At 41.6% G+C, this 26,450-nt stretch overlaps 2 protein-coding genes across 2 annotated transcripts; one reads left to right on the top strand and one right to left on the bottom strand.

Annotated features, from left to right (window-relative positions):
• The first annotated feature begins 1,008 nt into the window (after positions 1-1,008).
• Positions 1,009-2,831, top strand: dlx5a (distal-less homeobox 5a). Its single transcript, XM_079653260.1, has 3 exons — positions 1,009-1,548; positions 1,950-2,134; positions 2,326-2,831. The coding sequence occupies exons 1-3, from the start codon at positions 1,191-1,193 to the stop codon at positions 2,638-2,640; spliced, it is 858 nt and encodes a 285-aa protein (XP_079509386.1). The 5' UTR covers positions 1,009-1,190; the 3' UTR covers positions 2,641-2,831.
• Positions 2,832-6,604: 3,773 nt separating this feature from the next.
• dlx6a (distal-less homeobox 6a) lies at positions 6,605-9,257 on the bottom strand. The gene is made up of 3 exons (XM_079653261.1): positions 8,371-9,257; positions 7,558-7,748; positions 6,605-7,341 (listed from the first exon to the last, which is right to left on the bottom strand). The coding sequence occupies exons 1-3, from the start codon at positions 8,780-8,782 to the stop codon at positions 7,102-7,104; spliced, it is 843 nt and encodes a 280-aa protein (XP_079509387.1). The 5' UTR covers positions 8,783-9,257; the 3' UTR covers positions 6,605-7,101.
• Between the last annotated feature and the right edge of the window lie 17,193 nt (positions 9,258-26,450).

Consider the following 26,450-nt stretch of genomic DNA (forward strand, 5'->3'; position numbering starts at 1 on the left):
TTTAGGACAAATTGTTTTATTTGTGTTAGTTCATCTTTTGAAAAGTTCATATTTTAATTATTTTATTAAAAAAAAAATGTAAAGGTCTTTTATTGTTTCATGTCCTATATATTATGTTGCATTGTTGGAGGAGCTAGGGGTTTAGGATTCTCTTTGCCATATCTACACTGTAGCTCTGTATATATGACAACAAAGCCCTTGAACATTAAGATCAACTTCCTCATCCTTTTTCTTGGTTTGCCACTCGGTTGTGAGTAAAATGCAGTTCCTCAGTTAGTCCACTGGTCGGCGCTGTTCACCACTGAATGTGCAGAGCGTTGATTTAGCATTCTCTGCTGCAGGTTTTAAGATGAGATAATATCCGATTAATCTTTAATGATGCAGTTCGGGTTAGTTGGTCAATTTTGGCATTATCGAAAACACCAATCAAAGAGCAATTTGCTTGATTGTGAAAAACTGCTCGAAGAAAGTAACGAGTGTTAGGTGTAGAAAATGTTTTATATAGCACTAAATATATTTGATCCACTGATAAATTGTTGAACATTTAACACTGTTAGATCTAAGACTATGTTTTCAGGAATGGTATAGTAGGCCCAAAATATAACGAATTTGCTCAATTAACACGTTATAGTATTATGTATGTATTGTTATTTCAATTTACTACGAGATGATCTGATATTCTTGTCATTTTGGGGAGATTTTGTTGTAAAACAAATTATAATAATGTGATTCTGAAAATGCATAATTAAAGAATAATAAATACTGTAGTAATAATCAGAAGGCCTTTATGAGGTTTAGTCCCTCTAATTCATCCTCGTGAAAACGTGGATTGATGACACGGCCAACACTTTAATCGCTCTCATTGATTGATATTATAAAAAACATAACAATGCAGCCTCATAGCCCGGGTGGTTTCCCCCCTATAAGAAAGCTGGCTGAGTGAATTGGGTGTAGCTGTGTCTGTGTGCGCCTTGGCCAATGGAACCAGATCCTCCCTGCAGTGCGTAAGAGCGCGATTTAGGATTTAACCAAGTCTTTGCTGCGGGGCTGGCTGCAGTCTTCACCAGAGCCCGACGGCCCGAGAGCCTTTCAACAATGCCAGTGTAGTTTTCACAGCACTTTGGAGTCAGACTGCCTCGCTTTTTTTTGTTGCTAATCAAAGAAAACACACACGCTTTCCCTCTCGAAGTATGACTGGAGTATTTGACCGAAGGATCCCGAGTGTGAAAACTGCAGATTTCCAGAGCTCCTTTCAGATTTCCACCATGCACCATCCGTCTCAGGAATCTCCTACTTTACCCGAGTCCACCGCCACGGATTCTGGCTACTACAGTCCCACCGCTGGAGTCCCTCACGGCTACTGCTCGCCCAGCTCCACCTCGTACGGGAAGCCTCTCAATGCCTACCAGTACCAGTACCCGGGTGTAAACGGATCCGCTGGAAATTACTCGACAAAATCATACACTGATTACAGCTCGTACACGACCCCCGCCTACCACCAGTACGCGGGGACTTACAGCAGAGTGCAAGCCCAGCCGAGTCCGCAAGGTAAGGCCCACACATTTCTCCATTATAATAATAAATAAAGACCAGATAATTAGTCCAGTCATACCGAATAAGCGTATTGAAAAATGTGTCCTTGTTTTATCATTTATATCTATTTTCCGTTTGCATTATAAAAAGTGCAATACAAAGCTGAAGGAATAAATAAGAATACTTTGTATTTTGTTATGTTTTCTAAAGAATGTATCTGTTTTTAAAGATATGATTTTAAAATATAAAGGAAATACATGGCTATTGTTTTTTTCCAGCCTAGAATGCATTTATGAAATTGGATTTTCTTTGAATTCACGAGATAATATAGGCGACAACACCCAGAATAATGTTTTAAATACAATGCAAATGTTACATGCAAACGTGCTTATTTTTGCTATCATTATTTTTAACAGAAAAAGAAATCAGCGAACCCGAAGTGAGGATGGTGAACGGCAAGCCGAAGAAAGTGAGGAAACCCCGGACTATCTACTCCAGCTTCCAGCTCGCCGCCCTGTCGAGGCGCTTTCAGGGCACGCAGTATCTGGCGCTGCCGGAGAGAGCCGAGCTGGCCGCCGGGCTGGGACTCACGCAAACACAGGTGAGATTTAAATCAACATTTGTGTTGGACATTTTCATAGCTTGAATTTTTTTCAATGCCGCTTCGTTTAAATAAATAACAAGGACCGTTTTGGTGCGTTCTTTCTGTGCACCTTTACGCACCGCTCCTCCTCTGAATCTACTGTTCCTGATGTTATGAGATATTAATGCTGCTGTTTTTTCCTCTTCCAGGTAAAAATCTGGTTCCAGAACAGGAGATCAAAACTGAAGAAGATCATGAAAAGCGGAGAGCTTCCACCTGACCACAGCCCCAGCTCCAGCGACCCCATGGTGTGCAACTCTCCACAGTCCCCGGCCGTTTGGGACACACAGGGCCCCTCCAGGCCGCACAGCCTGCAGCCACAAAGCATCAACACCACGGCTTCTAACTTTTTGGAAAGCTCGGGCTCATGGTACACCTCAGCCGGCAGCTCCATGGCCGCCCACCTGCAGACCCCCAACTCGATACAGCACTCGTTGGCTCTTGGAGCAGGGACGTTATATTGAAAAAACCCTGTTGTTCATTTCAAATCTTTTTTTTTTATCCTTCTATGGGACTCGTGTTCAAATTTCAGAGGAATATGCAATGTATTTGATGACAGTCATAGAAGAAACGTGTAAAATGTGTAAATGTGTGCATGTAATTTATTGCATTTTGGAAGACTATTAAACGTTTAAATGGACAATGGAACTTTGAATTCTCCGGCCTCACTGCAGTCTCTTGTTATTTAACCTTCTATTATTTACACTGAAAATCACGACGAAGACTCACACAAATAATGTTTGTGAGCCTCAGGTGACATTTCCACACAAGGTTGTAAATCACAGCTGCTCCGTATTGAGATGAATATAGAAAACGTCGACATTTGTATTTGTTATCCGCTTGAACAACTACAATTTATATTTATTCTGTCATGATTTGTATTAAATATTACGCAGACAGAATTAACAATTGTCCTGAAGATGGGATGAAAAAGATCTGCCTTTTCGTGAGGAATGTGCCTTGATTTTCCCTCAGACCAGGTTAATTTAAATCTGCATTTGCAATGATGTGGAATAAAAACAATTACAGTTAAAATGTATGACTTTATTTAACAGACATTAGGTAAAAAAATTAAATACATTTCTGAGAAAGCAATGGCAACTGCAAGCCTTTAACCATGCGGAATAATTATAATCCTTCATTCAACCGGTGTTTCTTGAACTTGATTGATTGCTATTTCCTATAATATTCCTGTAATAATCTTGCTAAATATCATTATTATAATCCTAAAAATATTTTATAGTGTTTGTGAAATTTTGTTCTTAGAAGTGGCTCTTTTCCTTGATTGTATTTGTATACAATCTGATTAGGCATCATACCCCAATAGTGTTATTATTATTATAAAATTCACATTTTAAATTAACTCATTGTTACAATAATCCCACAGTATTTCCCCCTTAACAAATTGTATTATTATTATTACTATTATTAATACTATTATTTTCACTACTGCCTCTGATCAACACTAGAATGATCACCTTTTATCCCTCGTATTGTTTTTTAGTGGGGAGCCTGATTGAGCCTTTCAGTCGGTTCCTGTTCGTCTGTAAAGAAAATGCCTGCTCCTCGCAGCAGACAGTCTGCAGTCGCTCTCGCTTTGTGTCCCCTACAATTAGCCGCTTTGAATGGCAGAGAGGAGGCGAGGGGGGCGGCACGGAGATCTGAGACAATCCGCATTCCTGTGGGGGTAGACCGGCTCCAGAGCTCTGCCACTCCCGGCCGCAGCCCACCTTCCGGGTGAAATAAAAAAGAGAGAAGAAAAAGAAAAGGAAAATCCTCCACAATTTCACCATGTTATTAGCAGCCAGTAATACCAGCGCAAAAACCACTAAACAAACCAGTGGCACTGTGGGAAACATTGGGGATCTGAAAATTGATCTAATTGAATTTGCCCGGCCATATGCAAAAAGATCATACAAGTGAGATGTTACAAACGACCAACCCCCCCCCCCCCCCCCCCCTCTCCCTCTCTCTCTCTCTCTCTCTCTCTCTCTCTCTCTCTCTCTCTCTCTCTCTCTCTCTCTCTCTCTCTCTCACACGCACACAGTAAACAACACTGCATCTGACCCACACACTGACCCATGCATGTTACCATTTCCACCTGACACAGAAACCTCTTCCTGATTGCAGTCTAACAAACTTTACTCTCTCTCTCTCTTTCTCTCTCTCTCTCTCTCTCTCTCTCTCTCTCTCTCTCTCTCTCTCTCTCTCTCTCTCTCACTCACGCAAACTGAAACAACTCTTCTTAATCTACAACGCCATGTTGTTGTTGTTTACAGCCTAATTTCTGCTGTAGACTAAACGGTAGTCCTGTAATTACGATGCGAGCAGGTCACTCCCGAAATGTAGTTTTTTTTTCACAATGCACGTGCATGATGTCAAGAACACTCAGGTGCGCGCACAGATGCACACATAGGCAACATCTGACGGGTTGGGAGTGAGAACGTGTTGTTATATCACACACAAACACAAACACACTATACTGTATGTCCTACGCCATCAAACTCTCTCACACACACATACACACACTGGTGCCATTATATCGAGAGCCCCCGTTTATTTCCAACCGAACATTTCCCACTCAGCTAGTTTCCCCCCGTTTTGCAAATCGAGTCTAAATAATGACAGTTAGTTTTACTGGACAGCTTCAACTGTAACACTCCACAATAATTATTCTCCAGGATTAGGGCCTCCATTATCATAATCTGGACATTGACAATTACCTATAATTTGCAAAGATGCGCTTGGTTCTTGATTGCAGAGGGCTTTTTTTTCCAAAGCTCGCCATCACTAAACAGTGACAGTAATAACAGCTAATTTTGCAGGCAATATATAAGAGCTTACCGGGGTGTGCAAACACTTTCCCACCTGGATTTGCTTATTCAACCACCAGCAGTAAAACCGTGCAGACCTGTTTTGGTCATCTATGTTAGAAACGCGGAGAAAGGTAAGGATGAGTCTTATATCTCCTCTGCTGTGACTATTGCTTATATTTGAGGAGGCTGTGACATTGCATGTTACTCCTCAGCTTAATCATGTTCTTTCCTGCCAAATGTAGCGTTTTCCTCATATCTTATTTGCAATTGTATTTACTTGAGATATACCATTTGGATTGTGTCTGTGTTTATGGAGGTTGTTCCGGCGCTGTTGAGCCGTACAGTTACTGTGGTGAGATCTTGTCAGGTGTTGTAGGAGCTTTTATAGGCTATATGTGAAGCCTGCTGCATTTGCTTTGCTGATAGAGCGCACAGAGCAAGAATTGACACATCCCTCCCTGCACCCCCCACCCCATGTCTGTCACTCTGCTGCACTTCTATCTATCTATCTATCTATCTATCTATCTATCTATCTATATATCCATATCTATCTATCTAATCATTTTTATCCGATTTATCTATCTATCTAATCATTTTCATCTGATTTATCTCATCAAAGCATTTTTTTTTTTCATTTGCAAAACAAGATTAAACATGTCAGTCTTTGGAGCTGAATAACCCAGCTGTGTATTTATGAGCTTTGTTGATGTTTACTCGACTTCTGCTCCGGGCTCCCTGCAGCCTGCAGATCAGGGTGTTCATGGCCCCTGAGCAGATAGGCCCCTGCAGGCTGGGGGCCCAGGTATATCGGTTGAATGTGCACCAGTGGGACATCCGCGACTTGACAGCTGCATGAAGCTTTTCAGCTTGTAATTTCAGATAATATCCCGAGCGCTCACTCTTCTCAGCAATTTGTATGTGAACAACCGAATAATTTCCCCCTTTGTTCCATCTGTGCTACCTCAAATCCAAATAAAGATGCCTTTTAGTATTAAAAGTGGTAGAAAATTACAGGTAATTATCTTTGACGGTAAAAACGCTGTAATCAGCGGGCTACATCAAAAATTACCCTAATTATGCCTCCATTTATGAGAATGGAAAAAAAGCCTCACTTGGATAAAAACCCACAAATTGTCCCAAATATCTCCTTCATATTGAACGCCGCTGCAGCTGGCTGCTTTGTTCAACATCGATCCCGTGGAGCTTGGCATTTAACGGCCTGCATTAGGACGGAGAGAAGGGAGAAAACATTTTGTCAATACTTCTAATGATTGGGGGTGAAATTACAAGATAAGCTGGACCTGGAGTTTCGAGGTGAATGTAGACAGCAGCGGGGAAGGGTAAGTTCATTTCCTCCGGAGCATTTGATAATTCATACTGTGGCGTTATTCAGCTGCCATTAAGCGCTTTGGATTTATTTGAATCGTTTACTCTGATGAAATGGGCTTTTCACTGAGCACTGTGTCATTACCTTATGTTCTTTTTGTATGTTAGAAACTCGTACACACCAGGGGAACGGGAAGTGGGCCTGGTAGAATGTGATGTTGGCCCAATATGAAGCATAAAAAGGCCTAGTTTAAAATGAATTTGTGAAATCATGCAACAGCAGGCATCTGTTTTGAGTCACGGTTTACTCAATCTGACAAAACATAAAAAGAGTATGTACAACTAAAATCGCAGAGTATATTTACAGACAGACAATTTGCTTGATTTTGCATGTTGGAGAAACAACCAAAAAAAAGCAGTCAGGAGTCCACCATGGCGACAGGCTCTGGGCGCCAGTGCGCATGGAGAGTGTAAGCAGTCTTTGCCCAAAATGGCTAAAATGTCACTGATAATATTTGGTATATTGACGGTCAGATGTTGACATGAATGAAAGCATAACAAATATGCGAGTCCCACTGCACAGCCATACGTTAAAATGGTTAGTTCCCTTTGTGTCATCACACCGAGGCATGACTGCGTTTTTATCCTTCGGCAGAGGAGCAGCAGAGGGGGTTTTCTTCCTCTCCAGTTCTGCGCTGACACAAATTGTAGGCTACGTTGGAAACTGCATGGCGGAGATCCGGAGGCCTCCAGACAGCTCACTGACCTTCCTTCCTCCTCAGTCTATCTCTGCATTGAATCTTGGTGTGGGGAGGAATACCAGTGAGAGTAGCCGGGCATGTAGCTGTTGGCCGGCATGTTTACTCCTTTGGAAGACGCAGACACGTCCCATATCGGAGGGATGGTCGGGGAGCGCGGGGAGAGGGACATGGAGGCCGGCATAGGGTCGTTCTCGTGCGGGTTGATGCCCGCCTTGAGCAGCTTCTTGAACTTTGACCTCTTATTCTGGAACCAGATCTTAACCTGCAGGAGAGAAGGGCGAGGGTAATTAGTGGAGGATAAAGAGTTGAGTTGTGAGAATGTTCCTGCAAAATGGATCATTACATTTAGGATTAATTCTCAAAATATCGCTACCAAAACAACCAAATAATTAGAAATAATTATGATATATATTGTAGTGTTATTCATGATGGTTTGCATGTGTTAATGTTAAAATCCAGAGGGTAAATTCCTCCTCACCTGTGTTTGTGTCAGTCCTAGAGAAGCAGCCAGCTCGGCGCGCTCCGGTAAAGCGAGGTACTGTGTTTGCTGGAAACGGTGGTTCAGTGCTTGAAGCTGCAAACTGGAATAAATTGTCCGAGGTTTGCGAATCTTCTTTCCTTTCCCATTAAAACGAATCTCTCCGTTTTCAATCACCGTCGTTTTCTGCTCTGCAACAAAAACAACCAATGTTAATATTCAAAACCACAGCCTGCATTTTTTTCAGAAGAGGAAAATACAAACGTGTCCATACAGCAGAGATATTACGTGAAGATAAATTCAGAGACGCCTTCTGAAAATGTCCAAAAATAAAAATTCCTGCCGATAAACGCTGACATCTCACATTGCCTTTAAGCGCGGTGGCAGCCACAATCCTCATACGCTGTCATATTTAGGATATTGCTGGTAATGACATGTCAATTAAATGCTAATTACAACATTCAAGGCGTGCGGGCTGCCTAATTTTCACGAGTAGTTGGTGAGGATTGCACGGTCGTGATGATCACACCCCGGGCATTACAACTGGTTTTGAGGGGAGTGCTAAACGGAAAAACTAAACAGGTAACAGGCTGCTTCTCGCATTATCCGGTGCCGTTTACGCACATTTTTTCTTCGTTGTAGTAGCACACCTACGCTTGAAAGATCCGAGTTTGGAGTGGCCGTGACTTGGGCATGACACCAACACGAGCAGGGAGAAAGGTTAGATCCCCATTGTGGGTACTAAAAATGCACTAATACTGTCGGTGGCCGGGGATGGACATTTTCCACTTGGCTGAAAAGGGGGTCTCTTACCTGTGCCGTCTAACCTTGTCTGTCCTCCCGTGTTGTTGTGATAGGATGGCAGGTACGGGCTGTGGTGCGGATGGCTCACGTAGGGGTAGGGTAACGACCGGTTGTAGGTGTTGGTCCCGGTGTACGCGGTGTTGTCGTGCTGGTGGTGTGCGTGTGAGCCGGAGTGGAGACAGTGCAGCGGGTAGTGGCCGCTGGCCATCGACGGGGAGCTCTGCTGTGAGTGCGACTGCTGCCCAAACTCCATGAAAGCAGACTTGGACGAGTCCTGAGCCTCCAGACCGTCAGCCATCGTAGTCATGGTCATCATCGAATTTTCTGCCTTGAGAGCACTCACCCCCCTCTCTCTCAAGACCAAATCGGTTTTCTCTCTCTCGCTGTGCTGTTGTCTCTCTCCCCTCTCCACCGCGAACATATATTGTCCTATTAACACCCGAATTTTCCAGAGGCGTCTTTATTTCCCCCCTTGTCGTGTGATATTCTCACTCAAAGTGGCGGAAGGTATAAGTTAAGGGAGAGATTTTAAGGTGGATTCTGTTAAAATTGAGCCCTTGCTTGCAGACTTGATGCAGACACTACAAGTAAAATGGTTTGTCTCCAAAGGGCAGCGCCTCCCGATTGGTCATCCAACCCAACGTCATCAGTGCTCTGCGCTTCACGGAGACTTGAGCTGGAGTTAACCCACCTTACCAGCTCCCACCACAACTATGGGGGAAATGATATACGGTGGGAAAGACGCATAATTCCTACAGACAAGCTTCACACTAAAACCAGCTCTTTCGCAATTGTCGAGTCGATTTTGTTTTTTACCCAAACCCCCAAATTACGCACGACGCTCAACATAGAGCGCGCACTTTGATTTAGCCTGACGAGCCAACACTCTATGTGCCTCTTAACTCCTCCTCTCTAGAAATTAATAATTTATAGTAAAGAGTCTTACAAACATACTTTTGAACAATATTAAATTCTAAATGATTTTGTATGCCAAACGGCAATAAATTATATACAAGATGCATACAACGAATATACCCCCCTTCACAAGTCATCTAATCGTTAAGACGTATTAGATATTTGTTTTAATCTAATTTATAAACATTCATAAATTAGTGGGAAAAAATCCCATCGTATTTAATTCACATGTAAAGTTTTATTTTAAAACACACTTTATTTATTTATACTAGAGAAGTGGTCTGGTTTATGTCAGGGAATACTGAAACAGGTGGAATAGCCGTAAAAATAAGGAAAAGTAGCAAACAACCTACTTTTTTAGTTTACAAATAAGAACTTTTAAATTAAAAAATAAATGCTTGTTAAATATCTTGTTTTCTTTGCAGTGCAGTATTTTTCCTGGATGTCGCCTAATGAGCAGTCCCTCTTTAAGCCCCCCTCTCCACAGAGTAACATATATTATAACTGTTCGTTTTCCCTTGGGCTACTGACCATATGATTAGGGATCTTCACACAATTCAAAATACAGCACATGTGACACATCAAATAACAATATGCCTGAGGTACAATAGGTTATTTTGCACATAGAAGGGTGGATACCGTGATAAACTGACAGTGTCTTTTATCCCTGTTGTAATATGAGGCCTCATAGGGTCCTCAATATATGTAAATTATACAGTTTGCCTCTGAGGGCTGTGATGTTCGATCCGCATATAAGAATAAAATGCTATTTCTGCTTACATCGATGCAATAGGTATTCAAATCATGTTTTGCGACACTTTCAGCACACATTTTGCCGCAATGTATCATTCAGCGGTTTCACCAAAAAAAAGGGCGATACAAAATAATTATGGTTGCAATCAAGTTACTACGAAAGCCTATTTGATTAGCGGCCACACTTTGCTCAAATTGCAGCTATAAAATTAAGAACAATTCGCCTGTAATGATTATGGACTGGATTTATTTTGGGAGGGTGGAATAAAAGTGGATATAGCATAAATTATCCCCTAATTATACGCCAGTGTCGCCTCAATTATCCTCTTATCAAAAATGGTTGTCTAAATGCAGCGTTTAGTTTCAATTTTCTCCTTTTCTGTAACAAGAACTTGGTACCTTGCTATTATCGTCAGCTACGGTTGTTATTTACTTTGTGGGATTTAAAAGTGCACAACCCAGCCGGATAATCATTTTACAGCAGCGGATCAGGAGAGGAGCACAGAGGCAGGGAAGCGAGCCTAAGACATCCAGACGGACTTGCTTTTTAGCCTAAGATCCATTTCAATTTTATTTTTAAAAACCGGGGTGCTTTTTTTGATCAGGAGGGCTGCAGGTAAGAGCTTCCTTTGAAAGCTCTTTTTATGTTCTCTGACACTGATGAATGGTTTTATTGCCTCTGACGATTCTGCATTTTACGCACAGAGCAGTGTCCGTGCAGAGCTCGCAGGAGTCAGCACACCTTGGTCACCCCTCAGTGATCTAACATAGTGGCCAATTCCCCTGCCCGTGTTCCACTTGGACACGCAGAGGAGAAACCAGATCCTGTACCTTTTCTAATCGCCTTTCAGTGCTACTACAAAGACATACATGCTTTGCAGTGATGTCAGTTGCTTTCCCCCGTGGGCTAAAATATCCGGACTCGATTAAAATTGAGGCATCTTTATTCTTCAGCTCTTATGTTTTGCAGGATCGTCTGCGTGGGGATTATTACATTGTGGGATAACTGCGCGGGTAATGTCAAAGTCTTGGTGTCCCGCAGGCGTGTTGGGAGGCTTTACTAAACACACTGAGATTAAGGGAAGTGTTGAAAGGACGGATTTGTTTGAATAGAGAGAACATGACATACTCGACCTTGTTGCTTTTGAAATGTTTAAGATGTTGCATGCTGACAACCGTGTCTAATTGCAAGACACATGGAGATACAATCGGCCTTTACTGGATGTTATCAGTGGACGGAATTCATAAACCATCAATTCGTTTTCTTTAAAAAAAAACAATTGTGTAAAATGTTCTTATATTTCTAAAATGAGACATTATGCCCCAAACGCTCCACCTGCTGTTTCAGGCCCCCCTGTTGTACTCTGCTCTATTAGGAGTTCATAGCCTTATTCTGGAGAGAAATTATTTTATATTTCAATATATTTCACACATCACTTTGTCCCAAGTAGATGATTGACCTTCAGCACAATCAATGGCCATGCTGGTTTAGCAGAAGTGGTCTTTATTTCCAGCTGTCTTACACACGCTGATGAATGACTCTCTAAAATCACTCCAGGCCTGGGATTTCCCTCACATCCACTGTCTAACTCGGCATACATGAAACGTGAGAATATTTTTACATCGCGTGTAGATGTAACCTGGCGTTATTCCATGGTTAACAAAGTCACTGTAAGTTTAAATATTCTAAAGGCGGACCGGTTGGTGATATCAGTATCCGAGGACCTTTACGCACGTTTAAATAGCTAGAGAGCAGCACACAAACAATAAATAAAACTAGTTTCCAATTTTTATGTCCTCTCTGTCTCTGACTACTTTAAATCCTCGCGTCTTTTCTGGTCTATCTGGCCCCATGTGTTAATCATAACTGAGCGTTAACACAGAGCTCCAGCAGGATGCAGGTCATAATTGTAGCGAGAGGCTGGGCGTTTGCGGTCGGTCCCTCTAACAGCTATTGACTGGCTCGCATGGAAAGCCACCTCCTTTGGCTGCTCTCTGGGATCCGGGCGGTTTGGGGACACTGAGGCTTGTCACTGCAGAGAGAGACCGGGAGGCACTTAAACAGCATGTCTCCCCTCTCCGCAGCGCAAAGCCACTGGTTCGCCACAGACAGCCAGGCGTCGACGGCTCTCCATATCTGCCGCGTGAAGGGCCGGAAGTGGCTGGGAGAAGAGCAGATGCATACTGCACACAGCTGTCAGTATAACATGGTTCATTGTAACTAGATTTAGAGGGAGCATCCCCCGAGACACACACCAGGCCAACAATGATCACCGATCAGCCTTTAATGCTCCAGTAGAATTCATCCGTGACCAAATGGTGGGGTGCCCGCTTTTACGCACACTAATGCAAACCCACTTATGCAAAGCTTTGATGTGTTTTTGTGAAAGCGTGCAACTACACCAAGAAAAATTAGTGCGGTTTTGTCATAAAGGAAACCATGCGCTCCCGGGCACACGACTGTTTACAATAAGTTTTGCATCATAAATTAGGATTGCATTATCTCTCCAGTAAATGGCAAAATTGGCATATGCATGGCCCCAGGTGCAGGAGAGGGCCTTCAGATGGACCCAGCGTAGCGTGTTGGTAGTGGAGTTAAATGACCACAAATAAGCAAAGGCCTGCACCACTGAGTCCTCACAGCCTCTCATAGACTAATGGATTTAATTTGGCACGACTGAAGCCGCGCTGGTCCCACTCAGGGCCCGAGTCCTAATTAAGACTGCTTGTTTCTCCTGTCGCCTCCTCAACTGAATATTTAGGGCCAGCTGACTGATTGAATCCCTCAGTTTCGTTTAGCGGTCATATTGTTTTTATACGTTGTCATTTGTCTTTGAAATAGTGAAAATAAGCGTATCATTGGTTACGTTTAATAATGGAAATTACTGCAATGTCTTTAAATATCTGGTTAAATGAATCAACACGGGTTTTGAAATACACTTTTAATGTTATTCTCAGAATATAATATATTTATCAATTAGGGCTTAATGTTGCTTGTTAATGTCTATTATATCTGGTTAAAACGCAGAGCTCGTTCATCCTATTCCAAGCTATTAACAAAGGAGCTATATCCGAAAAGTTGATCTGAATTTTATGTTGGTGACAAATAAGACCATAGTTCCCTTTTTTCCCTCTCTCGACTTAATACGCGACATTATTAGGTCTGACAGCACAGTGGTCGGTCTTGAAGGAGAGGATTTGGTCGATAGATGACAGACAGGAAGGCCAGCAATCATGGGCTCTTTTTTTATCAGAATGTACTGTTCGATGCCGTTTATCCCTGATGATAGAAAATTGCTCTGTTGCCAGGACGCTGCCTCCGAAATAGAGGGCAGGAGCAACATTTCCATTTTCCTGTTTGAAAGCCATTGAAATGAATTAGTAAAAAAATTGAGAAAAAATATGAAAAATGCATTTCAGAAAGAATCCCCTGGTAAACAAAGGAGAGCAAACAAAGATACCATTTTCTTTTGCCGAGAATCCACCCTCCTCATTTCCCCCGTTTTTTCTTTCTTCCTGCAGCAGAGAGAGGGTTTTACTTCAACAGTTGCAAATCACATGCTTGGCTTCTAATGTAGTCCAAGGCCCGGGCCTACTTCAAAGACTATCATTTATTTCCCAACCTCCAGGAATAATTAGAGCGCCTTTTCATCTGTCGTGACCGAGAGAGAGAAAGAAAGAGAGAGAAGGAGAAATTAGGACAGAATGCTTGACAACGAAGAGCATTAAACAAACTACTGAAATGTTTCTTCATGAGTACAACCTGTCACATGATGGGAATGGTGAACATTAGGACGAAATCTGGTTTTATCATAACTAAGAAAGCGTTTGGAACGCAAAAATATGCTAGGGGTCCATTATTTCCCTGTCATTGTTTTGTGTGCTAATCCCAGGCGTTTGCGTCCAAATATTATAAATAGTAGCAATACTTGTATTATTTGTATAGTAGGATTTTTAGGTTAATGTTGGTTGTTTTGTTGTTAATGCTCGCCATGATCATCCCGATTGCATTCATTTGTTCGTTTCAAGTGTTTAGTTCGTGTAGGATTAAAAATGAGGCTGCAGCAGATCTAAATGGCTGAAAAACAACAATTTATAAATAAATTGAACTATCACTGACATGTTATAATAGAGATGTTTTAAAAAAAACAAGCACAATGTCAGAATTGTGGATGTTTTTCGTTAAGTTAATATTATCTTCAATTAGATTATTTATCAGTGACTCTGAGCGACACCGTGTCATCAGTACAGGAGAGAGTTTACTGTGTATCCGAGCAGGTGGTTAAACCTGCGCCACACTCAGCATGGAGCCTGATAGAGGGGAAATGACACCCTAAGCACTGGATCATAGTGAACCCTTAAAAAAGGGATTTAATAAATTCTGCAAGGATACTAAATGTTCCACTAAAACGGTGTCAGTCCTTGTAGCAGCATAGGCTGGAAATTACAATGGCTTGATTTTTAATGAGGTGTAGCATCCATAATCTCGATCACAAACGCGAGTTATAAACGTGTTTTTACTGAACAATTGACACATATATTAAATTCAGAACACAATGCTTCGTTTCACACAACACTGAATCATAATATATATTTGTCCAACATGGATGATTTCTGGCAGGATAAGCCTGCATTAACATGTAAAGTATAATATTTAAAAAATATTAATGACAGAAAAATCATTTCGAGAATATGTTGCACAAACAAAGCCACAACTGGCACATTTAAATCTCCCTTAATACTCAAGGTGTATCTGAACTACCCAAAGATGAAAAACCACTGAGAACTCTCCATGATGTGCTATAAAATGGTACTAGAGAACATTTGGACTGTAATTGATCAGATACAGAATTAAACTTCATTGTCTATGAATAGGCCTTTGTGAAAATCCTTTTAAAATCCTGTTGGTGGGAATATTTTGTAGATGCATCTCTCACAAGAAAACACCCACACACACACATACCCTCAATGCACACATTACAAACTGTGTGTGTGTGTGTGTGTGTGTGTGTGTGTGTGTGTGTGTGTGTGTGTGTGTGTGTGTGTGTGTGTGTGTGTGTGTGTGTGTGTGTGTGTGTGTGTGTGTGTGTGTGTGTGTGTGTGTGTGTGTGTGTGTGTGTGTGTGTGTGTGTGTGTGTGTGTGTGTGTGTGTGTGTTGGCTCTCATGCGGGAATGAATACCCCACTGGAGGAAGTGCATGCACACAATAGCCAACACTGACTGAAAAATAAAGGAGCTTGAAATTTAAGAGCACGGTGTGAACCGATGTGGAAACAAAGTGAAGAGAAAGGGAGTCACACCTGGTGAGATGTGGTGGACGAGGAGCTGCTCGGGTTCTCAGGAGCTGTGGACCTTTGTATGCGGCACCTTAAGACACTCCTACCTGAAACTGCATTTCAGACCAGGCTGGGTTTTGGTTTGGTCTTGTGCTGTGTCCTTTATGGAAATAATCTTACTCACAGAAAGAGTAACCGAGCCAATGTTGTGTGGTATTTATGCAAACCTGACAAGAGTAGGCCTGCAAAAGAAACTTCACATTTGGAGTCCTTTCATTATGTCCTGGTATTTTGCATTAAAGGAAAGCAAAAAGAAGGAAACATGGTGACACATGTCTGTTTAGTTAAAGGGCAAAGACCTTACATATGATCTGTTTCAAAGAAATCTCCAGATGACATATTAGAAAGGATTGCTTTGTTCCTCAGTTTAATGAAACCCTGCAAAAACCGTATTAGTTATACAAAAATATACTTAGCTGAAAAGTGTTGCTTTTATAGAGACTCAGATTTTACGTATATTTGTTCACAAAACCATGTTTTTTTCTCCCAGCTCTTACCTGCATCATCATTAGCATTAATATTATTAGGCCACTATTATTATTATTAGCTTGCTCTTGATGTTTATTTTGGTGCTTCTGTTGTTGCTGCTATTATCATAATCATCATCATTACATTCATCACATCTCCAGTTCGTTTTAAAGGGTTTGAAAATTGCATTTGGTATCACACTGCAGCTAATCCTGTGAAAACGACAAAATATAGAGCAAGGAAAGCTGGATTATTAATACAAATGGAAGATTACCCAATTATTGTTACAGGAGGTTTAAAAACAAGCATCATCTCAGAATGCACACGACAAACAGACACGATTACAATCTGAAATAATGTAACGATTACATAGAAGCTTTAAACAGCAATAAGTAATGAAATTTGTCATACTTTGGTGAAAATGTAATACACAAAAACATTAAATTAGAAAGCCTGTCTCAAAGCCAAAAGTTGATAATGAAATGCTCATCATGATTTCAGAAGAACCTCTCCAATTTGTATAGATAGAATACAAATAAACTATTGAAAACATATCAGATACAGTCTCATAAATTAAAAAGCCACTTAAATTGATGAAGTCCAGCCTTATCAGACATGTTCTTAAACATTGTTCTTTCAAAAGACTGCATTTATGAATAAACCAGGAACGTTTTAACATCACTTGGTCCTTAATAATTCCAATATGAGCTTTCTAAGTGAATCATAGCTGCTGTGAAACCCTTGCGAGCAGGACAGTCCGGGGTCCTCTTCGTTACCCAGCCGCAGATCAGAGATCAGCGTAATGATTTGGCCAGGAGATCATGTCCATAGCCAGACTCATAATATCCTAGTTATTAATTTGTTGGCTGGAAAGCCCTCAGAGCCTTTATTTTCATTTGCTCTGAACTGTCAGATTTGAGTGGAGAGATTTTTTAGGACTTTGGTGAAGTGAAGGTAGCCAATTATTCTCATCATTGCCCTTGAAAATGCATTACGCCTCACCTGAGGGCTCACTCAATCAAAGAGACTGGAGGGGCGATTAACAGATAACTTCTGACCTTAATCCATCGCAATGTCTCCCAAAAGAGCCAGACGGCAATCAACATTTCTCCTTCACGTTCATGTTGCAAACTTTCTTATTGTTGACATCCAACCTTGGGTATCATCAGGGCAAATCTGGGTCTGGGATCTTGAACGCTGTCCTCCATCATTTTTATCATTTGAACATTGATTGGCCACATTTATTCCAAGTTTGTTCAACCTTGGATATTTTTGAGTCCAGAAAACTGAGGAATTATTTCGGAATTTTAATACAAGATAAAGTCCCTCTATTTAGCATGTATTAGCATTGCTTTGACATGAAATCATTATAACTCACTATGATGTAGTTGTATGTGAATTGTCTGCAGTTATTACTCCAATGAAGACATAGTATAACTGTGTTTGACTATATTTGATTCACTTATTAATATAGGAGCCAAAATGCTCGTTTTGCCATTGTTGTTATTTCTAGTATTATTTTCATTTCAGTTTGCATCACGTTTAATTCTTATTGTTTATCACCTCCGGCAATTGTCACGTGGGTGTGGTTTATTGGTATTTAGATCACCTGTTGGATGCTGGTTTTGGGGATATGACGTAGAGGAGAGGGTGAATGGCTCCGATACTTTCTGTTGACTTAATATAGCAGCATAACTCAGGGAGTGTTTGCCGCTATATACCGTGTACTGTTTATCCATGGTGAATATAGGGACTGTGTGTAAATTGTTACCATTGATGGCTAGTTCAGATGATTTCAAACAAGCTACATTGAAAGAAAATCAGTCAATCAAGTTGTCGATCTCGTTGTTCCTCTTGCTGCTGTTTCTCTGGTGTTTTGTCGGCCTGTCGTTATCAGCTTCCTCACCTGGGGGAAGACGAGCCCTGGCGACTGCTTTTTAATTCCCTTTGTTTTCCACCTGAGTAATTAAAATAAGCACCGGTGAATGCTCTGCAGTGTTTTTCATTTCAGCAAAAGGTGAAATAGATTTTTGGTTTTTTTTTTAACAAATGCTTGTGAATAACTTTTTTTTCTCTTTGTCTCCCTGTTTCCCCTCTCCAATATCTCTCCCTGGCTTTTCCATCACGCCCACCTTCCTCTAATTATTCTCCAACCCCCCCAAACCCATGCATGTCCAGCCATCTCTGCTCTCCATATTCCTCTTCATACCCACTCTGCCCCTCTCTTCCTCCCCCCTCAACCTCGCTCCCTCTCCCTAACCCCACACCTCTCTCCCCCTTTTCCTTCCCTTCACCCCCCCAATAGGTACGCCTCCATCCCCTCTTGGCAGCTTCATCTCCTCCCTGCTGCCCCCCCCTGCATCGCCTCCCTCTCCCTGGTTGGTTTCCACAGCTGTGGTGAGTGAGGGGCAGATGACCGGAGAATTGGCCCCTGGGAGAGCGCTGAGCCATCCTGGTGCTATTAGGCTCGTGGCTAATAATAGGTGTTTCAGACCAGGGGAAGATCAATCAGGGGGAATCATGGGGAATGTTCGGAGCAGCGCTTTTTACACATCGGCCCAGATGGATGAAATTACACTTGTCAGTTTTTAGTTGCATTACTCCCAAATTGGTTGTCTACTCCTTTTTTCTCTCTCTCCTTCCCTAGCGCTTTCTCTTTTCTCTCTCTTTGCCCTCATTCATGTGTCAGTGGCCTGCTAAAGGGATTCATTGGTGAAATCTCTGTCATTTTTGTCTTTTCCTGTCGAGCCCTCAGCCAGCCACTCTGTTGCCTACATATGCACTTAAAAGAAATTCGTTTAAGATCTAGTCTTATGGCTCGGGCACTTTCCATGTTAACGGCATGTATCCGAATGACATTCTTTATGTGCTCTGCATCAGTAATAAAACAACTTGATGGACTCTCAAACACTCAGAGTGCAGTCGATAACATAAACTGATCAACAGGAAATGTGTCGGCAACTATTTGTATAGTAGATTCAATATTTCTCTGATTTTTCAATGCAAGATTCTGGATTTTCAAATGTGAGAATGTACTGCTTTTTTCTGCTTCAAACCACAGTAAGTTGATTATTTTTGGGGTGTTATTTAGACTGAGGTGGTCAGACAAAACAAAACACTAAATTGGGAAACTGTGATAGACATTTTTTCTACTTTTTCTTTGAAATGTCATAAAACAATCCTTGTCCTGGGTGAAGACAGGTTTAAAATGATAACACATTTATTATGTTATGTTTATCTACAAAAATGTGTATTAAAACCAAATTCAGAAATGTGGCAAGTATATAATTATTATATTGATATTTTCAAAAATCGAATGTATCTATCTGTATATAAATGTTTGAAACTGAATAAAATGCAATGCACAACACTTTCTCTGTCTTTGTTGTTTATTTAAAAAAAAAAATGTTTCTTTGTCAGATGACAGACCAAAACTGATTTTTTTCCTTTACTGTAAGTAAACACATGAACAAAGACTTGCAGGAGAAGGAAGAAAACAATGAAATGATGCTGCAGGGGGGTTTACATCAGGTAGAAAACAAGGCTTTGGCACAATGCTTCCTCACTGTTTCCACCCTCATATTGCTTTTGTGATTGATTCACACTCAAACATTTGACAATACTTCACCAAAAAGTCAAGGCAGAATATGTTAGTAGAGATGTGGTAATTGAATGACCTGAGTGGTGGCGTTTGCAGGGAGACAACAAGCCCAGGAAGGTGACAGGGGGTTTAGCCATTCAGAATATCATCTAAACCCCCTTAAGCTCCTGATGTGTTACATGATAACTAGCACAGCGTGTCAGCTGCAAAGGTGACTACGGAGGCTGAGAGGGATCATTTAGAGGCAGCCACACAACAGCTATTTGTGTCAGTGATTTCCGCTTCTGACTAGGCGTTGACAGACTAAAATGTTTCGTGTTTACAATGCTTTCCTTCCTTTCCTCACATTAGCAATTTACCCTTGATGTGGCTCGCAGCTAAAGCCCCTGGCTCAAAGGGGGGTATAGTATTGATGTATTAAAGTGCTTGCTTGTGTTACTCCTGTGTAAGACAAGCGGCTACTACACCCTGCCATCAAAACACAAGCATGACAATCAAAGCAGAAGATTGGCTGCAGTGCTAAAGTCGCCACTCTGAATAGCTCACTAGGGAGACGCCCCCCCCCCCACTGGAAATCAATACAGCCCCCAGATGTCGGTGGTTCCCGCTCCACAGAGCAGCCTGATGTGGAGATGTTCCTCAATGTCTGATTGCACAAGGAAGACTGGAAACAGAAAGGCTTCTTTGACTGAGAGCGTGGTGACCATGGGGGAGGGATCCAGGGCCCCTGTGTGAGCGAGAGAGTCTCCTTAGCAACGGGAAGAAAATTAACATTGACACCCTGACTTCCCAGCAAAACTCGTCCCAGGGTTTCTGCTGGATATTTCCATGTGGCGAGCAAAAAAAAAAACATGTTCAAAAGCTGATATAAAGACACACACTCCCTGCTTGTCTTCCATTTATATTGAAATGAGTTTTCCCCCTCGGCTCGGCTGGTGTGTAGTGAATACAGAGAGTGCTAATGTATGTATTTTGCTCATTTTACTGTGTCTGGCGTTTCCTGCGCCTCTTCTCTGTGACTCTGTGTTTGCCTCCTGCTGTGGTAAACACAACATTGCTATGATAGCACATGCATTTCAGAAAGCTGAAAACACACCCGAGGAGCCGAAACATTCATTCTCTCGCTCTCAATCCCCCCCTCCCTCCCACTGCCTCAGTCAGTCCTCTCCCTCACTCCCAGCCAAGGTATTCAGCTCCCATGATTGCAAACACGCATAATGACAGCATCTCCCGGGGGCCAGCGGAGGTACCCCACTGATGCTGAGAGACTCTATCCTGTCGTCACATTGCAGGGAATTTGCCGGCAGAGCACAGTGGAGCCTGGTGAGCTTTGGCAAGGCACTGCCAGAAGCTGGGCTGGCTGTTTTTTGTTAATAAAATGAAGTGCAAATTGTGCCGGGCTCGTATGCATTGGAACAGCTCACTGCTTCCTCCCATTACGAGGCCAGGGCGAGCGCCATGGAAGCATAAGCGTGAATACATTATAAAGTAATGAGGAAACATCCAGGAGAGGGTCACGGGGGGCGTCAAGCGGCTCCACAGGCCTCACCAAGAGCTTTCAGTGTGCTCCGTGATGGATTAGTCATTCGCATTTGAAGAGCGAGCGCGAGGTGGAGTTCAACAATGTTACACATAGCAACAGTTGCTAAGAATTGCAGCGAGCGAGGCCTATTCAGTTTGTGAAACATGTACAGTTTCTGCTGAGCAGGAATATAGGTGAATAGAGATGTTTTGTGTATCAATGATGATGATGGTGACATTTCCAACAATGCCACATAATATTCATGAGCATGGAAACACTGCTAGGAACCACGGGTAGTGGAGAGGATAATACCATTCATACCAAAGCAGCAGAAGGCAAAATGTTTTTGGAATTTGAAGTTTTTATGGGTGTAAAAATGGCATCCAAGTTCCTGCCATGATGCAGCTGGAGCATATCACAAAAGGTTTTGAAACCCTTGCAAGCTTGGTACTTGGAAGGCCTGGGGTAGAAAAAATAAATCAAAATCATGCACTCCACTCCCCAGCAAATCATCCACCTAACAGGAATTATTGAGCCCTATTTTAAACCCAACTCTCTTGGATATGTCACAGAAAACGTTCAGTTCGCAGTGACACATTTAACCGAGAGAGCCAGGCTTGAGTGCATTACATAGACTCTCCCTGTCAATCATACATCACACAACAGTCACATTCTATACATTCCCGTAGGCTGGGGAAGGTGGCAGCGAGGGAAAATGGGGTGTGTGGGGGGTTGTCTAGTTTGAGCCCAGTGCTTTAGAGCCACTTTCGGTTTCTCCACGCCGCAAACTCCCTCCCATTGGCATTCAGCCCTGATGAGCCCGCCGAGCCGCAATGGAGTCGCCTGATGGAACGCCATGGCAACGGCCGACACCTGGCAAGAGTTCATCCCACCTCCTCTCTCTCTCTCTTTCTCTCTCTCCCCCTCCCCTCTATCATCCCTCCCTCTCCCCCCCCCCCCCCCCCCCCCCCCCGCAGATGCTGGAACATATTTCCCTCAGACTAACTGAAAGCCCCTGTGAACAAATAATGGGTGCACGCCAGTCTAAATAAAGTGCGGTTTATGAGTTGCGGTCAGAAACGTCTCCCTCTCTCTCTCTTGCTCTCTTTTTTTTTTAATGTTCTGCACAAAAAGCAGTTGCCAACATTTTTCCCTTTTTTTGGGGCCATATGGCTGGTTGGTGATTATACAAAGCCATTTTTTCCTTTCTCACAGTGAGGCACATAGTCAAATAAAAGAGAGCGGCTCCACACTAGTAGTCTGCAAACCCATTTTGTAGAATGGAACAAGGCTCCCAAGCCAAAACAAACTAAATGTGTCCCATTGCCATTTTTCAGCCTCAGCTTTTTCAATAATATGTTAGACCTTAGCGTTGGATAAATCTTCGGCAACAAGCTGTGTTATCAATTAATCAAATTAATCAAGACTTGAGGGATTTTTACAAGGCCATGGCAATTTTGCATGAGAGGTTGCATAAATATTCAAGTAAGCCTGAACCACAGTTTGATGGAAACCCCAGAAGTATTAATCACATAAACCAAACTTACTGATGATGGAAGATGTTGTTTCAGAGTTCTACGCACAGAAGTCAAGTTTAAGTCTTTGTTATTAGTAATATAATAAATGAGTAGTACAACATTTTGGGGGTGAACTGATAGGACAGATATGAATTTCGTGTATTTAACATAGCTGGAGTCAAAACATGTTTAACAAAGATTAGACTGGAGACAGCTAGCTTGGCTCTGTCCAAAATGAAAAATAAGCCCATATCCCAAAAGCTGACTAATGAAATGGTGTAACATTGTACGTTTAACATGTAAATAAATGTGGTTTCAGGAGGAGCTAACAGCTAACAATAAAATGTATAAAACTATATGTGCTGAATGGATAATGAATGAAACCATATGGGAAGTAATGTGGATACATGTAAGGAGTAATGTTAGCTTGTTACTCAAAGCAGACGTCACTTAAAATAAGTCAGTGTTGACTTTTCATGCAGGACACCAACAATGACTCCTGGGTAAACGCTCTGTCTTTGGTTAACCCATCCATCTATCCCAACCATTCCATTAAATAATGTATGATGCGTAAAAAGAAACAGAATCAACATGAGATTTGATTTACCTTAAACTTAATTTATAATGAGGTTTTGTAATTGTAATTTGTAGAAGACCACGCTGCACCTTCCGAGTTATTGGTAGGCAGTTCTTGTTTTCCTTGTTTGGACTGAGTAACTATTTTCCCTGCTTACCCTCATTATGCTTATCTAGGTAATCGTGGTCTAATAACTCTTATAATATTTTTCTTAAACTGTTCTTATTTCTTTAGGGTGGAAAATTAATCCTTTTGAAAAATGCTGTGCTATCAAATTCATTGAGAACACTTTGTCTAGCCCAAGGTATCAGGTATCATGAGTGATGCGTCACAAAGTACACTCGATACACCATCATACGCTGACAGCTGACAAGATTAATCCTTGTGTCTGATAATAAAATATGGGGCAGAGGAAGTAGATGGTAACTATATTCACTTGGTCCCTTGGTGACTTGTTCAGCAAACTGTGAGTAGTTGCCATGGTTCAGTAAAGCCCCTCCAGGTTTCTTCGGGTCTGGCAGTATTTGTAGGCCTAATTTTACACCATAAATCCTACCAGTGAAGGCCAAATCGTGCCAGTAAGAAAAATGCAAGATGCTGTAAATGTAAGGAAAGCGCTTTGAGGTCTGAGCAAGGAGAAAACCACAAAGAACCATGTTAATGTATTTAACACATCGCCCAGAAACGATGTTCTCCCTGTTAGTTAGTGGCCATCTTAGTGGCTGTTTTTCTCCCATTTTTCTAGCCATCACCAAATGATTTATTTGCTAAAAAAACTAGAATAAAACGTTGAATAGTTGCTCATAAAATTATGAGGCCGAGTAATAATTTAAAGTATAGAGTAGAGTTATGTTTAATTCAAACTCATGATCATACTGCTCTCACCATAATCATGCATGCACGCAATGAGGAAACACCTATTTGCAAGTCTATTACAACAGTGCTGTACTAACAGTCTCTGCATGAGCCTCGCAACACTCGGCAACTTTTATATTAATCTCCAATCAACAGCACACTATTATAACTCACAGGAGAAATGAGCAGAACAACCTGTTCATTGTCATCTCTGTATAAAACCTTGGAAAATGTGTGTTAATCTTGAGTGAAACTGCTTTTAATGAAAGCTATATTCTTTGCCGTACTCTTTGACAAATTGTGCTTCATGTGTAATGTGCGTTAAGTATTTAAGTGGTTTTGTATAAATACCAGTAGCATACTAACTCCATGTTTATGGAGGGCGAGAGAGGGTCTGGATAACATCTAGAGACTGATGTGTGTCATAATGATACAAACATATGTATTAAAATAAAAATCCAGTTCTGGAAAATTCCATTTAATATGAACCTACTTTTGGAATTGATCTTTTCAAGAATGTAAAGTGTTTACGTCTCTTACATTTCACGTACAGCTTCATGTCAGCTAAAGTGAGAAGAAGCCAGGATTTAAACCCTGAGAGGAGCGAGAAGTGTTAATGAGCATTAAAAAGCTCTTAAAGTGTAATCATCTCCATGGACCCTCGCTCTGAGGTAATGCCTATCACATGGCCTCTGTTGGCACCCTTACTCCAAACCACAACCCACTCTCCTCCAAGCCAAAAATCATGAAACCAGAACCCTTGAATCAACCAGACCACACTGCAATGTTACAGGAGCTCTAGACGCACAATATGGTGAAAATAAGAAGATGCAGCTATAATATTATTACATTTAGTACGATCTACTCTGTTACGCTGTGAGAATACGGCTTAACATCAAAGTCATTCCTTGGAAGAACATTTTCCTATTTTTGTTCATTAATTATTCTTTGGGGGAACCATTAGGCCTATTACTCCTTTTACAGGCTGAAATAGACGTGAATGACAAGTGTAATCTTGCCAAAATCCTCAATATACAACTAAAAACAATAGTCTTTGTGTGGGCTAGAGGAATAAAGCCAGGTTACAAAGTTAGCGAGGGACAGAAACATCAATGTTTTTTGAGAAGAAATCACAGTTTGTTTTTCCACGGATGAGCTACTTCTTTCTGGAATTCCACTTAAGAGGAAAATAAAAAGTAAAGTGAGTATTCCTGTGTTTCACATCAGCCGAATAACCATCAGAAAGTGAAAAGAAGAGCTTCCATCAAAATAGGATCTGTTTTTTTAATCAGAAATGTTCAGTTAAACATTGCTTCCTCCTGTACGTGGCAGAGATACCAAACATTTTCAATACTTTGTCTTTGTTAAAAAGAGATTTGGGGGCATCTTCTAAAGGTTGTCAGTAAATGATGAAGGTTTCCTTATTTAAAGAAGGGGATGTGAAAACTGTGAATTTCTATGCTATCGTTAAGTAAGTAGGCTCCCCTGCTTTTTAACCGTGTAGCTGGTTAAAGGTTTGGGACAGATTTGGGTGAATCTTAATACTTTCATTTGTATAGTTGTGGTTAGCGCTGTGACGCTGTCATGCTACGAGTTTTCACCATAATTCTGTGCGCCATGTGAGAAAACGGTCTATCGAAATGTGTTTTTTTGCACGTTTTTTTTATTTCTAAAAACTAAAACATTTCCATGCCATCATGGCATTGCGGCAATACATTTTCTACCCTCTGCTGCGTGCACATTCTTGATTGTAAACAGGAAACTGTCTAAACCGGGGCCAATAACACACTCCAACTCTCTGAAGAAATATGGAGGAATACATAAATTCAGCACACATGGGATACTAAACCTCTTTTCACTCATAAACAACATCAACACCTATAGGGTGTAACTAATTTCATCACAACAACAGTTACAGTAACATTAACTCACATTACCTCTGGGATTTATTAGCTTTCAGTGCGAAATTAAACAAGTCTGCTTTTACATAACCACCTCGGCATGGCAATCGTAAATGATCACACGCTTCTGGTGTGTAACAGTGTTTCTCTGCTGTAAGAGGAATCATGTACAGCAAGCAGTAGGGGACAAACATCACTCTGTCCTCTTGATTACAACAAATAAATACTACTGGGAGAGGGATTCATCTTCCGTGAGAGAGTGTACACGGAGCAGGATGTATTTATGAATTGGAGCAAAGAAACTTGAAATGTCAATCTCTCCGTGAGCAGCAGGGTAGCTATGGTTAGTTACAGAACCTTTTCTGACTCACTCATTCAAACTTTGTTTTACAGCTCTGACACGCATTCATGACAAGCAGCTAAAATGCTGCCTAATAAATATCGCCTCCGTTTTTATGCCTGCTTTGAGGTAGCCCTAATTAACCAGGCACTACACGCACTCCCCCGTGACATATGTCCCAGCCCGAGCCAAAAATAACACAGCCCTGAAGGAGGAGAAGGTGTGTGCTTTGTTTTGTGCCATTTAAGTTACATGCGTAGGTATCTGTGTTATACACTGTGTGTGTCTCTGTGCTGCTTGTGTG

This window comes from Notothenia rossii (assembly GCF_949606895.1).
Source record: "Notothenia rossii genome assembly, chromosome: 10".
Classification (NCBI taxonomy): Eukaryota; Metazoa; Chordata; class Actinopteri; order Perciformes; family Nototheniidae; genus Notothenia; species Notothenia rossii.